General features: G+C 17.8%; 1 protein-coding gene across 3 annotated transcripts; it reads right to left on the bottom strand.

Annotated features, from left to right (window-relative positions):
* Window positions 1–6008: 6008 nt before the first annotated feature.
* LOC100576797 (acyl-CoA Delta(11) desaturase) lies at window positions 6009–14772 on the bottom strand. Of its 3 annotated transcripts, none has more exons than XM_026440384.1 (7): window positions 14669–14772; window positions 10205–10439; window positions 8637–8767; window positions 8321–8526; window positions 7487–7669; window positions 6726–6962; window positions 6011–6276 (listed from the first exon to the last, which is right to left on the bottom strand). In XM_026440384.1, the coding sequence occupies exons 2-7, from the start codon at window positions 10407–10409 to the stop codon at window positions 6162–6164; spliced, it is 1077 nt and encodes a 358-aa protein (XP_026296169.1). In that variant the 5' UTR covers window positions 10410–10439; window positions 14669–14772; the 3' UTR covers window positions 6011–6161. The 3 variants fall into 3 exon arrangements, 2 of the variants coding, with proteins under 2 accessions (XP_026296170.1, XP_026296169.1); XR_003304590.1 differs by having other exon boundaries at window positions 6151–6276; window positions 7506–7669; XM_026440385.1 differs by lacking the exon at window positions 10205–10439 and having other exon boundaries at window positions 6009–6276; window positions 14669–14741.

Below are 14772 nucleotides of genomic sequence, written 5' to 3'. Positions count from 1 at the left end.
AATATTTTTTTTTTACAATATAAGAAATTTTATTAGGTAAAATAATTATTCAAATTAATTTATTAATAAAAGTCAAGAAAATCAAAATGTTTTTTTATTCGATGTTTCGTTATTATCAAATAATAATCCGAAATGTAAAAAAGTTGTATAAAACGAAGGAAATGAGGTTAATTAAATGATAATGGAAAATGAACAGAAATTAATTAATTGAATTCATATTTATTTAAATAGTTTTTTTCAACCTTTTAAAAGATTATTTCTTGCTAAATGTCAGATACAATTTTGATCCAATTTGCATTAATATGATTTCATCTTTCAAATTATTTTGTTTTAATTATTTTGTTTTCTTTTGGCTATATTTTTCTTGTTTAATTTTTTGCAATATTTTTAAGTAGATTATATTTCTAATTTGCTGAATTCGATGATATTACGTACGATTTATAGTATTTTCAGAGTATTTAAGATCGATTTTTTAATGAATATTTCTATATATTTATATTCGGAATTTTAATTTTTCATCTTTTAATTTTTTAATTTAAAATTTCTAACTATTATTCAATTTTTGAGAGTTTAAAATAATATTTGAAATAAAATGAATTAAAAATTCAAGAAGTTATATTCTATTGTTTATTTTATCATGCAAAATATAGAATTTCTAATTTATTAAAATAAATTTGGGATAATGGAAGAAAAGAAACCAAAGAAATAATGTCCAAAATGGACAACAGTTTTATGATACATACTTGTAGTGTTCGTTATCTGATTGATGTTCACTTCGGGATTCCGAAGTGAACAAATAGATGACTATATTTTATAGTAAGAAGATTCATAAACTTTTTTCATCATTCTATAAATATTTTTCATTTTTCAAAAAATTTTTAATTTATTATTAATTTTATATTTTATTATTTATCAAGTTACTTTTTTATGTTTGGCAGTTATTATTAATAGAGATTATAATAAAATTATTTTAAAACGATTATATTTTTTTTAAGAAACAATTAAACTTAAAAATTAAAAATTAATATATTAGAATTTATCTTATAAATTTTTAACTGATTTTGACGGATTTAAACATCAAATTATAAATAACTTAATTAATAAATAGAATAGAAAAAGAAAATTTTGAATTTATAATAATATAAGATAATACAATACTTGTTAAAAATTAAAGAAATAAATACTACAGAATTTATAAAACTTAGAATAATTAAAAATGTACGTAGTATAAATATTTTATAAATATTTTATAAAACTATTATAGAATTATTAATAATATTATAGAATTAATAATAATATAATAATAGTATATAGAATTAAACAATATTTATTAAACAATATAAATTGATCAAATATAATTATTATCTTCACTAATATTTCACCGTGAAAACTGTCAATAAAGTTACGTATTTATATCATACTTGTACTTAATGTCATTCATTGCAAATAAGAATACATAATTATTTAATTTCCGATGTTGTATTCTAAATGAATTGTATTCTATGAATTTCAATATTTTTTCTTTTTAATTTTGAAATTAATCAATTTATATTAATTGATTTTTCAGCAATTTTCATAACGGTTACATTACGGTTGCTTTGAAATGATATTTATTTTAAGTGTCCGTAAAACAAACGAAGCCATACTTTTATTAAATTTTTTCTCGTATTCACTTATAGTTTTGTAGAAATAATAAGTATTTTAAGATTATTGTGTCAATAATCAAATATTTAGAAGAAATCATTAAATGAATCAAATGTGTGTATCTAAATATTTATACGATACATAAAATAAATTTAAATATTTGTTATATAAACTAATATTTTGAATAAAAGTTTTCCAAAAAATTCATATTTAATTTTATTCTTATTTTATCATTCTTTTAAATGATCATTATTTATATATATATCATTTTTACACGGTTCAATATGAAAATGGATATTATATCATGAGTTTTATCACAAATATTATGAAATCGATAAAGATTCATATAATCATAAAAAAGAATTTCTCTATAGCTATCAGTGATATATTGTCTCTTATTACAGTATGGATCTTTAGAAAATGAAACTTTTTGAAAAATCTTTAGCATCGATTTATGTATTTTGATAATGATGCTTATGTTTATTTCCAAAAAATTCTTTAATATGAAAAAACATGTATTTGATGTTCATTACACAAAAAATAAAAATTAAATTCTATATTCTCTTTTCTGAAGCGTAAAGATTCATTATAATTCATATTGAATTATAATAATAATGACCTATAGAATGCTGGAAGTAATCGTTTATTAATCATTCACACAAAAATTCAGTTATAACATGTTTTAATATATTTTTTCTAGAATTAGAAGAAGAAAAAAAAAAAAAAAAAAAAATAGAATTTCATAATTTAAATTAACTGAAAAAAGTTGAAAAAATTAAATATTGTATTAAATTGCATTAATACTAATCTTTAATTTTCCTTATTTTTTATATTTTTATTATTCAATTATCATTAATATAATTTTTATTAATTTGTATTTGCAGATTTTTGATCATTATTTTTAATATTTGGATTTATATTATCTATAAATACATGCTGAAATATTAGGACAAATTATTAATTGAAACTATATTAATAATAAGATTGCTATGGTTATTACGGTTATTATTATCATGATAAATGTATTTTGGCAATAATATCTATACTTGATTTAGAAGGAGAGAAGAGAAAAAGAAAGGAGAAAAATTAATAAAAAAGAAAGAAAATAAGAAATCTATATTCGAAATATGTGAAAAAAAAATTGATTGTTAAGCATTGAATTAAAAATATTAAACTCATATTAATTAAAATTAATTAAACTCATCAAATTTAGTACAATCAATTTCACTGTTTGTTCATATCAATTTCGAGTATTTTTCCTATTGATATGTTAAATATTACAAAACTAATATTTAATATGGAGATTATTAGAATATGAACTTACAGTACATAATAATCAATCATGTGATTTGGAATGTTCCGAATCTAATTAAATATTTATGAAGCAATCTGATTTGTTTTGAATTTGATTTGTAATTTTTAAAATTTTTGAAAATCTGCAAAATCATGATGATTGTCGTTTTTGACTATCCAAAAAGTTTTGAAAAATTTGATTAAAATTTGATTTTAAAAATATTGAGGATCTATCATAATTTTCAAGAATTTTTAAGTTTGAATCAGTAATTCGAATTTTCTAATTTCTTTTTAAAAATTCGAAGCAATTTGAATCGATTCGAAGCGTTTCAAGTCATTTCATTATTGAAAATACTCAATTGTTCGTAAACCAATTGCATAACAAAAAATTGCATTTTTTAAATAATTTAAAAGAGAAATAAAAACAATATTTCTAAAATATTCCATTAATAAGCTGATTAAGTGATGGCATTAATAATTTTAAAAATACAAATTTATTCATATACTCAGTATAAAACGATAACTACTAAAATTTCATAATAAATTAAGAATTATCACAATAACTATTTTATATCATTTTATATTATTTATATTAAATATAAGAAGTAATCAAATCAAAAATTAATCAATAAATCAATAAATTTTTATATTTTGTTTCTCATAGTTATTTTGATCTATACTTTACTTACAGTTTTTATAATAAAACCAGATTTTAATAATTATTAATGCTATAATAATTTTCTATATAAAAATGATAATAAGTCAAAATGATAAGAAAGATGAATTTCGAATTTTTAAATTGTATCGAAAATACAAAAATATTAAGTAGTTAAATACGCAAAATTTTCGGATCTTTGCTTTCGATTCATTCAAAAATCTGTGTTCGTACAAACATTGTTCTTGTTTAAAAGAAAACTATTTGCAAAACATTATTTAAATCAGATATGATAGGTTTTCGAAATATTTGAAAAATCTGTAGTTTATTTAGAAAATAATCTTTTCTATAATTTATTCATGATTTCATATTAAAATGTAATTTTATTTCTAATCATTACAAATATTATAATCTTATTTTGCACTGCTAATATCAAAAGTAACACTAAAATGATAGTGTTAGTGTTTTAAATAAAATAATGCAGCCTCAATGTTATATATTTATCCTTTATCTTGTTTATCCAATAACAAATGCACTTTATGGATTTCAATTTCCGTAATGTTGCTACGATGTTATTATTCCGCATAAGTAAACAGTAAAATTGTTAAAAGAATTTATATCTTTTTAATTATTTATATTTTATATTTTAAAAATTTTTTACAGAAAATAAATTTTACACTAATTGCGGAATAAAATAAAACATCGTATTAGCAATAATAAATTTTCAATTAATTGCGATATAAGATCAACAAAAAACAGTAAATTTTTTTAAAGCACGATAGGATAATAAATAAAAATATTCTTTGTGTAAAATAAATTTACTAATATAAAATAAACACACAAAAAAATAATTAGAATATTTTTATATTGTTTGTTTTAAGAAGAATGTTACTTGAACGAAAATATTTAGCCAACAAAAACTCTGAAAATAAGTATTTGATTATATAAATTTTCAATTTAGTATTTTAATTTAAGAAAGAAATGGACAATAATTTATTATCTAATATTTATATTCATAAAATTTTCATATTTTGCATATTTATATTAATAGTATACAATACACTAATAATTACATTTCGACGTCGATATAGAATAGACGTTTCTTATGCTTCTTGACATTAGTTTCATCATCAATTTTTAATATATTATATTTTGTTTGTATTATTTTATTGTATTTCAATTTTTTTGTGAACTTCATTTCTATCAAGTGTTTTCATATTAATTAACAAAATAATTTTTCATGTCTACAAATTTCTATTCAATTTATGTCAGGATTACTTGCAGCCATTCATTGTTTTAATCTTATTCCAAATAATCTTACATATTCTTGTTAAGATTTATGAAGAATTAATAAAAATTTGTATTTTTAAATTCAAATATGAAAATTTTAACTTTAATTTTTAGCAAATATTTGACAAATAAATACATCCTTAATGAATCGTTTCGATTTTCAGAATATTTTGCTACAAAATGAATCCTATTTTTAAAAATACAATTATGAATCTTATGATATAATATAATCAATTATATTTTTTCATTCTTATATATATATAAAGCTACAAATTAAAATTTAGACTTGAAGATTATGCAAGTGATGATAAAATTATTCTACAAATGTTAATAAAAAAACTAATTCATTTGATCAATTCTGTTAGATGAATTTTTTTTTAACTTTTATTTTTAGATATCTAAAATATTTATTTTTTAACTTTTATTTTTAGATACCTAAAATATCTATTTTTTATATTCTTTCTAATATTTATGGTGGTTATATTCTATATATACTATATTCTATATATATATTTTATTATATATATTTATTTATTATTATATATTTATTTATTTATTATTATATATATTTATTATATTATATATATATTTTATATATATTTAATTATTATTCATGATTATTTATAAATGTAATATATATAATTCTAAAAATTTTAAAAATATAAAGTATTTGATCATCATCTAAATTAGGAATCTGAATTATCTCAATCTTTGATTGTGTAATCAATATTGTTTTTTAAGAAATCTTGTTTCAACTATTTTTAAAATTACAAATACTAATAATGTTTTTTATGCATTGATCTATTAAGAATGTTATTGTTTTATGTATTTGTAATTTTCTTAAAGAAACAAAGTTTTTTCTTTAAAAATACAATATACAATTTTCAATCTTCTTTAAATCGTTACCAAAAACATGTGTACTGTATCAAGAAATTTATATCATGATAAAACATATTGATTAAGATACTGAGCATTGCATTACTATTAAAAATAGATATATTATGTAAATACATTATTTTTTTATTTTAAATTCTTATACTTCCAAGACAATATTTATTATGAAAAGTCATAATTAATGATTGAAAAATAGTAGCGATAGTAAGACTTAGAAATGAAAGAAATAGCAGATATTGTATTGTATTTATTGAACAATTTAAATCACTTTATCTGAATTTCATATAGATAAAGAAAATTACAAACTATTAGTGATATTTATAATAAATATTTGTTACTTTAAATCTAGAGTAAATATTTAATATAGTGTAATATAGAATATCCATTAATCTTTTTTATTAAAAATTCTTGTTTCTTCGATTTCGTGAGGTTTCATATCTTTATCGCCCCAGCCCCATTTCATATCTTCATGATGATGAATGATTTCGTTTTTGTTGCAGCTACAAATTAAAATTGAAGAAATTATGAAAGTGATGAAAATTATTCTACAAATATTAATAAAGAAACTAATTCATTTGATCAATTTTTTTTAGATGAATTTTTTTTTAACTTTTATTTCTTTTTATTTTTATTTTTATTTTTAGATATCTAAAATATTTATTTTTTATATTTTTTTCTAATCTTTGTTCTGGTGGCTATATTCTATATATATATATATATATATATATATATATATATATATATAATTTTTGATTAGAAATTTATTATTAATTATTTTATATGAATGAAAGAATTTTATCAAATGCTGAAAATTTGTACATTTTTATAATTCATAAAAATCATATTATAAAAATTAATGAACTATTTATTATTTAAATAACTATTAGTAACTAGATTCAATTATTGACTATTATAATTTAAAATATATTAATATTAATAATATTGATACCTCGATTCATTTCCAGTTCTGGCTATTCGTTTTGCAATCATTTCTTCGGGAACAGTTTTTAAATCATATGCTTGTCCCAATAAAGCACAGAAATCAATGAACGCAGTGGTAAGATTGGTTTTATAACCACCAAGTTCACCCGTTTTATAGTCCCACGGGAATACATGATGATAATTATGCCATCCTTCTCCGAAAGCAAAGAGGGACACAAATAGATTTTCGGTTGGTTGAATATTTCTTTTACATGAAATTCATGAAATTTTACTTTTTATTCAACTTAATTTTTTTTATTATTTATATTAATATAATAATATAATACAAATAGATATTTGTTTTTAATTTTTTTTTAATTTTTTCATCAAAAAATTTATTATATATTTCTATATTCTATATATCTATATTTAAATTTTCCCTCTATTTTTTCAATGAAACGTATAACTTTAAAATAAAATTGTAAAGAAATAAGTTATTTTATATATATGATTAAAAATTATAAGATAATTTAATTATTACAATTTTTGATATATAAAAATAAGAAACAATGAAAAATAAATGCCATTTTATGTAATATATAATTTAATATAATATTTGTAATTATTAAAAAAAACATGAAAGAATGAAAAAGTCAATATTATATCATTGAAAATGTAATATTCAATTAGAATTTTGAAAAAAATCAATTGATCTAAAAATAAGTATTGTATGTAATTGTTATTATTATGTTTCTGAGGAAATGAAAATATATAAATATAATTTCTTACACGTCATATGGTTTCATACCCCACATATGAGCAGCAGAATTTACCAACCATGTTGAGTTCAAAGTCCAGACATATCTTCCTAGATTCATGTACCAGGAAGTTATGAATTTTTCATTCCAGAAATAACAGGGTATCCACACCGGAATAATAATGCATACGAACACAAGTAAAACATAATACCATCTAAAAATCATCAAATATCGAAGATGTATGTAAACAATTTCTATTTAATTTAAGGAATTATAATCGGTTTTTAAAAAATTTTTAAAGGTTTATTTGATTTGAATTTTTAATTATATATTATTACGAACAAATTTTCAAAATTTTTTCTTAATTTAATGCCACTTTTTTTATAAATTATCAATATTAATTATCATCAAAATGAATATATTAATTCATAAAATTTATATATTTATAAGTAAATTTATATTTTTACTTTATTTTAAATAATGAATATTGAATAATATATTATAAAAATAAATTATTTTAAATAATATTCGTTACTCGTAATTTCATCAAAGAAAAATATAATTATATATATCTTCAATATGTGCAATTTCTATTACTATTCTATTACTATTTCTATTAAGATTTTATCAAAGAAACTTAAGTAATTTTCATTAGGATTGATTTTCTTTATTCATTTTTATTTCAAACACATATTGATTAATATAATTTCCTTGCTCAAATTTTATTCTGAAATCTCACCCAATTTTATTTAAATTAGCAAAGTTTTCCAATGAATCATATTAAATGGAATGTCAGTTAAAAAATAATTAAATTTATTTAGGATAAAAATTAAAATATTGGGTTAAAAACAAAATTATATTTCACCTTCTTTGAAAAACGACAATGGGATCCTTTTCCAGATCGCTCATGTCAACAGTAGCACCTTTTTTAATTACATCAGGATGCTTTCGGACTAACAACCAACCTATATGAGAAAAAAAGAATCCTCGACGCGCGTTATGCGGATCCGCGTCAGTATCTGTGAATTTGTGATGTACTCTGTGATCCCGCACCCATTCATAAATATGATTCTGCGAATCAAAAGTGAAACTTGAAATATTAGAATTTATAAAAATATTGTTGGAGAAATTATATGATAATTAATTATAAAGAAAAAGAGCGAAAGGAAGTTGAAATTTACTTGATAAGCAAGTGTTTGAGAAAGCATCAATAGGAAACGAAGGGGCCACTTTGCTTTGTAAGTTCTATGACACCACAATCTGTGGGCTCCAGCTGTGATACCCATCGAAGTACATAGTCCCATAAAAATATCTGAAAATATAACTTGATTGAAATGTCAATTGATTTATAATATTATTTAATTTAAATTTTATTATTACATACTTCTTTACTTTGATGTTATGAATAATTATACTGATATAAAAAAAGGAAAGTAATATATAATATATAGAAGTAATATGTAATAAATACTTTGTTCTCTATTAAGATTCTTGTAATAAAAATAATATTGGACTAATTATATTCTAAAAATGCCCAATGATATTCTACTAAGATAATTTTTGTTAAAAAATTTCATAGTTTTCATGATTATTTTAGAAATTCAAGGATTTCGATTAAAATTTGCTAACAAAACAATTAACAAAACAATTTCATTTAATACTTTCGTTTTTAATATTTGTGTATCGCGTAAATTGTATGTCACTTTTAAATATCCTTTTTTTTACTTCTGACAAATTTTACTAATGACAAAAATTTTACTTATAACAAAAAAATGAGACATCAATATATTTTGCACAATTTCCTATTTTTATATTCATCTCCTTTTTCAAAAACAGAATAGCCGACGATCAATGATGGATGTATTGTTTGAAATAAATATTTGATTATACAATTTAATGATGATATTCATAATTGTGCCTTTATTATTAATTGTGCTATTATTTAACTTTTTTATCATTCTATAATTTCTTACTACATTATGGTATATAATTTTATTTTTGACATGAATAATTATTATTCATATTAAACAGATAAAATAACAGAAGGAAAAAAAAAAAAGATTTCGTTTCGAAAAAAACGATCTTGAAATTAATTAGCATAATAATATGATCAATGCAAGATTAATTTCAATAAACTAGCAAAATAATTATTTATGTAACTATCATAATTTTTTTGTGTTAAATGTGATTGGAATCATAATTGAAGTATGTAAATGAAATGAAGATAAAATACAAGATTCGTTTATAATTAAAACTTTTTTTTAAATTCATTTTTGATTTTTGATAAGTATTATTAATTATTAATTTTTATAAATATTTATTAATTATTACTTTATTTGCAAAATAATATTTTTAAATTCAAAATTATCATAACTATTAAATAAACAAATTTTTAAATATTATCAATTAATTATATTTTTGGATATTATAATTATATTTTATAAATTGTACTTTAATATTTTTCAAAATTTTTATATGATTCTATAGATATTAATTATTTTATGATAGATATTACAATTATTTTACGAAATAAATTTTGTACATTAAAAATTTTTGTTATAAATGAATCTATTTGTTATTAATACATTAATTTAGATATAATATCCAGAAATAGGATAAAAAGAATTTTTTTTCTTTAAAATTAAATCTGTTAATTAATCATATTGTTGAATTTTTTTTAATTTTCGAAAATTATTATGAAATATTATTCAGTAATTAATACAAAATAAATTAAAATATGTGTACTTACACCAGAAACTTGTATATGCTGTTTCATGAAGTTTAAAAAAAAGAAAACATCCATACAGACCTCCGAAGTGCAAATAGATCATCGCAATTACATTCTTCCAGACAATATTGTATTTGTAATTTGATTTCACATTAAAACTATTCTGATTCTTTGTTATTTCTTTTTTATAAAATAATTCTTTAAATCCTTCTTGAATTATCTTCATAATGTTATCAATGACACTATTTTAAAAAATCTAAAATGAAAATTTTTAAAGTTTAATAGCTTATCATTAATCGATAATTTTAATTTAATAAATGATGACTTTTTAATGTAGAGAAATAAAAGTTACATATTTGCAGCTATATATTAGATTATCGAAAAATTGAGCATTAATACGATTTAAATGAAGATACATCGTAATGATAAAATAAAATAATAGAATTTGAAGATTATAATTGACAGGATAAAGAATGTGGAAAGTGGAAAATATTTGTAAACGTATATATATTACGTGTATATATATATTACGGAAAAAACATTATAATCATATACCAATTTTATTAAAAACATTTAAAAATTTTCGATTTAACTTCAAAATCTTATTCATATTAAAAAAAGTCAAAATTTTTAAGTTTTTAATATCACAAAAATTCGATAGTCCTGAAATCCTCAAATTTTTAATTTTCATTCATAATTTTTATAATTTCGAAATTTCCATATTTTTTAAATTTTCAAAATTCTATTTTATGATAATTTTATATGCTGATTTCTATTAACAATAAATATTATTTTATTCATTATGAAATAAGTGTTATTATTAAAAATCTATTAATTAATTGATTTTTAATTAAAATTGATAGAAGTGAACTTATTCATGTGCTCATTTAAACAAACGTGTCATAAAACTATTTAAACCAAATAAATTGCATTAAGTTAAGATTAAATTAATATATTTAAAGCTCCAAATTTAAACTGTAAACACTGCATTTTCTTTTCGATTTTACAGTTTCTAATATGATCAAATCATTTTATGAAATACAATTGGAAAAAAAATTAAATATATATATTAGAAAAAATGTATAGAATAAAATATTTAAACGGATCGATTTCTATTATATCATATTGGATTATTGTTAAAAATAAATATCTACAAATATCAATATATAATATAATATATGTGTAAATGTATATGTATGTGTATATAATATATGTGAAAATATTGGTCAAAATTAACAATTGTTTATTGCTTATAATTTTATTGGAATATAAAATGTCTTTATAATTGGGATCCAATAACGATATTTTCAAAAATATTCAAAATGTAAAATCATTCTTATACATTTTTTTGTTATAAAGATATAATATTAATAAATTTTTTAGCAAAATTCCTTTAAGTTTGCATGTATAAATCTTGAAAATTTTTAGACAATCATTTAGAAAATATTTCAATATCTTTATTTCAGATATTAATAAATATTATCTCATTTACATAAGTTATTTTTCTAATTATAAAAAAATTTATAATACATTAAATTTATAATACATTATCAAAACTTGTCTAAAAATAATTATATTTAAAATATATATAAATATATATATTATTATAATATTATTATAATATTATTATAAATATATATATATATATATATATATATATATATATATATATATATATATATATATATATATATATGATATTATTATAATAGTTTTGATTATTATAATATTATTATAAATATATATATATATATAATAATATTATAATAATATTATATATATATATATATATATATATATATAATAATATTATAATAATATTATATATATATATATATAATAATATTTTAATAATATTATAATTATATATATATTTATATATATTTTAAATATAATTATTTTTAGACAAGTTTTGATATTATTATAATAGTTTTGATTATTATAATATTATTATAAATATATATATATATATAATAATATTATAATAATATTATAATAATATATATATTTATATATATTTTAAATATAATTATTTTTAGACAAGTTTTGATATTATTATAATAGTTTTGATTATTATAATATTATTATAAATATATATATATATATATATATATATATATATAATAATATTATATATATTTTAAATAATATAATATTATTATAAATATATATATATATATATATATATATATATATATAATAATATTATATATATTTTAAATAATATAATATTATTATAAATATATATAATAATATTATTTAAATATATATATATATTTATAAAAATATTATATTATTTAAAATATATATAATATTATTTATTATTATTACATTTATAATAACATTATTATTTATTATATTATCTATTTATTATTTATATTATATTATATATGATGTATTACAATATGTTATAACATGAATCAATAAAATCATAATATCATTCAGCATATAAATCAATAATTTACGTAAAACGAGTTTCACAGTTAGTCGTAAATGCATTAATCATGAATTACATTTGCATATAATTATCATTTAGATCGTTAATAAAATATATTTAATAACAAATGAATTTCAAACAAAATGAAATAATAACTATGCTGAAAATATTTTAAACCCTCCAAAAAAAAAATAATTTGTAAAACTGCAATATATTCTCTATTTTTTTCTATTCTTATCTTTTTAATATCTGTGTAAACGTTTTTGATGAAATATTTCATGTTCTAATAAATATTTGAAATCCCTTATATTTAACATTTAAATCATTTAAGAACATATCTCGTTTCCGTCTTAGTTGCTATCATAGAAACGAATTTCTATTATTTCTTATCTTTTTATTTTTAAAATCGATTTCAGAAAATCATTGAAATAATTCTAAATAAAAATTTTGGAACTCTTTTGAATTTTTACTATCTTACATAGTTCTTTAATTATCGTAAGTTAAAGTTATGTCATTATATAATGAATTAAAAAAGATTTGAAATTTCTATTTTCAATTAGCCAAAAATATATTTGAAATTTAATGTACTGAAAGCTTCTTTGTTTTTCGAAAAATAAAGAAATATTACTTTTGTGTTGATGAATCAATACATAAAATCTTGAGTAAAATACTATTTGAAATATATCATCAGTTTTTAATTTTTATGTTTATTTCGTATTTCTAACTGTTTTATTTAATTGATTAGTCGTTATTCAATTATAAAGTAGGAAATAATAATCTATTACATTAATACTAAACATTGAAATTATATGATATAAATGATTATTTAATTTAATATTTAACATTTAATATTAACTTGAAAATTTCTGAATAAATCAAAGATTTTGTTTTTTCCCTTGTTTTTCCCCCTTAATATTTAGATTCTTTTTTAAAGAATCGACTATTAATTATTTTTTTTACATTAATTTTAAGAAAATAAAAAAAATATTAATTAAAATATAAAATAAAATCACATTCAGGGGACACTATGAACTTTTGATTAAAAATTATTATTTTAATTAACCATTTCAGAATTTAATATGGAAACTTAATAAGTCCTTATTATTGTTATTTGTACTAGTGCAAGGAAATTTTTATTTTATTAATCACTCTAATTAGTCAATTTATCAGAATAGTATTTATTTATAAAGAAAATAAATAATATACTCGATAGAATAACATTTTTAGCAAATATATTTTATATTTTCTTGAGAAGATTACGTTAAACGAAAATTAAAAAAATTTCATTCTTAAAAAATATATATAATAAATATAATTGAATTATTTCATTATTTTATGTTTGTTTTCTAATTATCAGAGAATTGATTCGCAAAGAAATGAATAAACATATTATTTTGTATTATGCTAATTAATCCAAAAATATAAAAAATGAATATTAGTATTTTATATTTTGTTAATTAATAAAAAATTTGAAATATAAATAAAAAATTGCGATTATTTTCTACTATATAATTAAATATATAATATAATAAATTTGCTATCATATAATTATAGTCTATACCTTAAAAATTTTTAACATATTTACTATTACTGGATGAGTAATAAGCATAATCAATTTGTATCTGATATTTCATATGCTATTTAATATATTAAAAAAATTCTAGTATACAATATTCTATAAAATATATTTTAATATATATATATATATATATATATATATATATATATATTATTATCATCATGAAAATAAGACTCATTCAATTATTTTACAAAAATTTATCTCCTAGTTCAATAAATAAATCAAATTCTTTTGAAATCTTTTGTAATTTACTAATTACATAAATAATTATAAAAAATTGTATTTAATAAATTATCAATTTTTGCAGAAATCTTTTCTATTCTAATAATAATTCATAATTGATTTCGAATATATTCAATGAAAAATTCCTCTAACAAAAATCATAATCAATTTTTCAAGATCTTCATTCTTTATCTATCGAACTAATTATCAGAAAATATCGTTTCTCAATATGTGAATAAAGACTTACCAATATCTTATTACTATCACTCACAACGTTGATGTGATCCAATGTTCACTGCGAATATGAAAATACAACAGCGTACGTCATATTTATCAATTTATAAAGTGCAT

Source organism: Apis mellifera, linkage group LG4 (assembly GCF_003254395.2).
Source record: "Apis mellifera strain DH4 linkage group LG4, Amel_HAv3.1, whole genome shotgun sequence".
In the NCBI taxonomy this organism is placed as follows: domain Eukaryota; kingdom Metazoa; phylum Arthropoda; class Insecta; order Hymenoptera; family Apidae; genus Apis; species Apis mellifera.
This window is presented reverse-complemented; position numbering and strand designations above follow the sequence as displayed.

Excerpts from the sequence above, each read along its gene's own strand:
- LOC100576797 (XM_026440384.1), bottom strand. The coding sequence starts at position 10,409 with ATGAAGATAATTCAAGAAGGATTTAAAGAATTATTTTATAAAAAAGAA. Across the intron at positions 8,768-10,204 it reads AGCATATACAAGTTTCTGGT|ATATTTTTATGGGACTATGT; the intron begins GTAAGTACACAT and ends TTATATTTTCAG. Across the intron at positions 7,670-8,320 it reads ATTGTCGTTTTTCAAAGAAG|ATGGTATTATGTTTTACTTG; the intron begins GTGAAATATAAT and ends GATGATTTTTAG.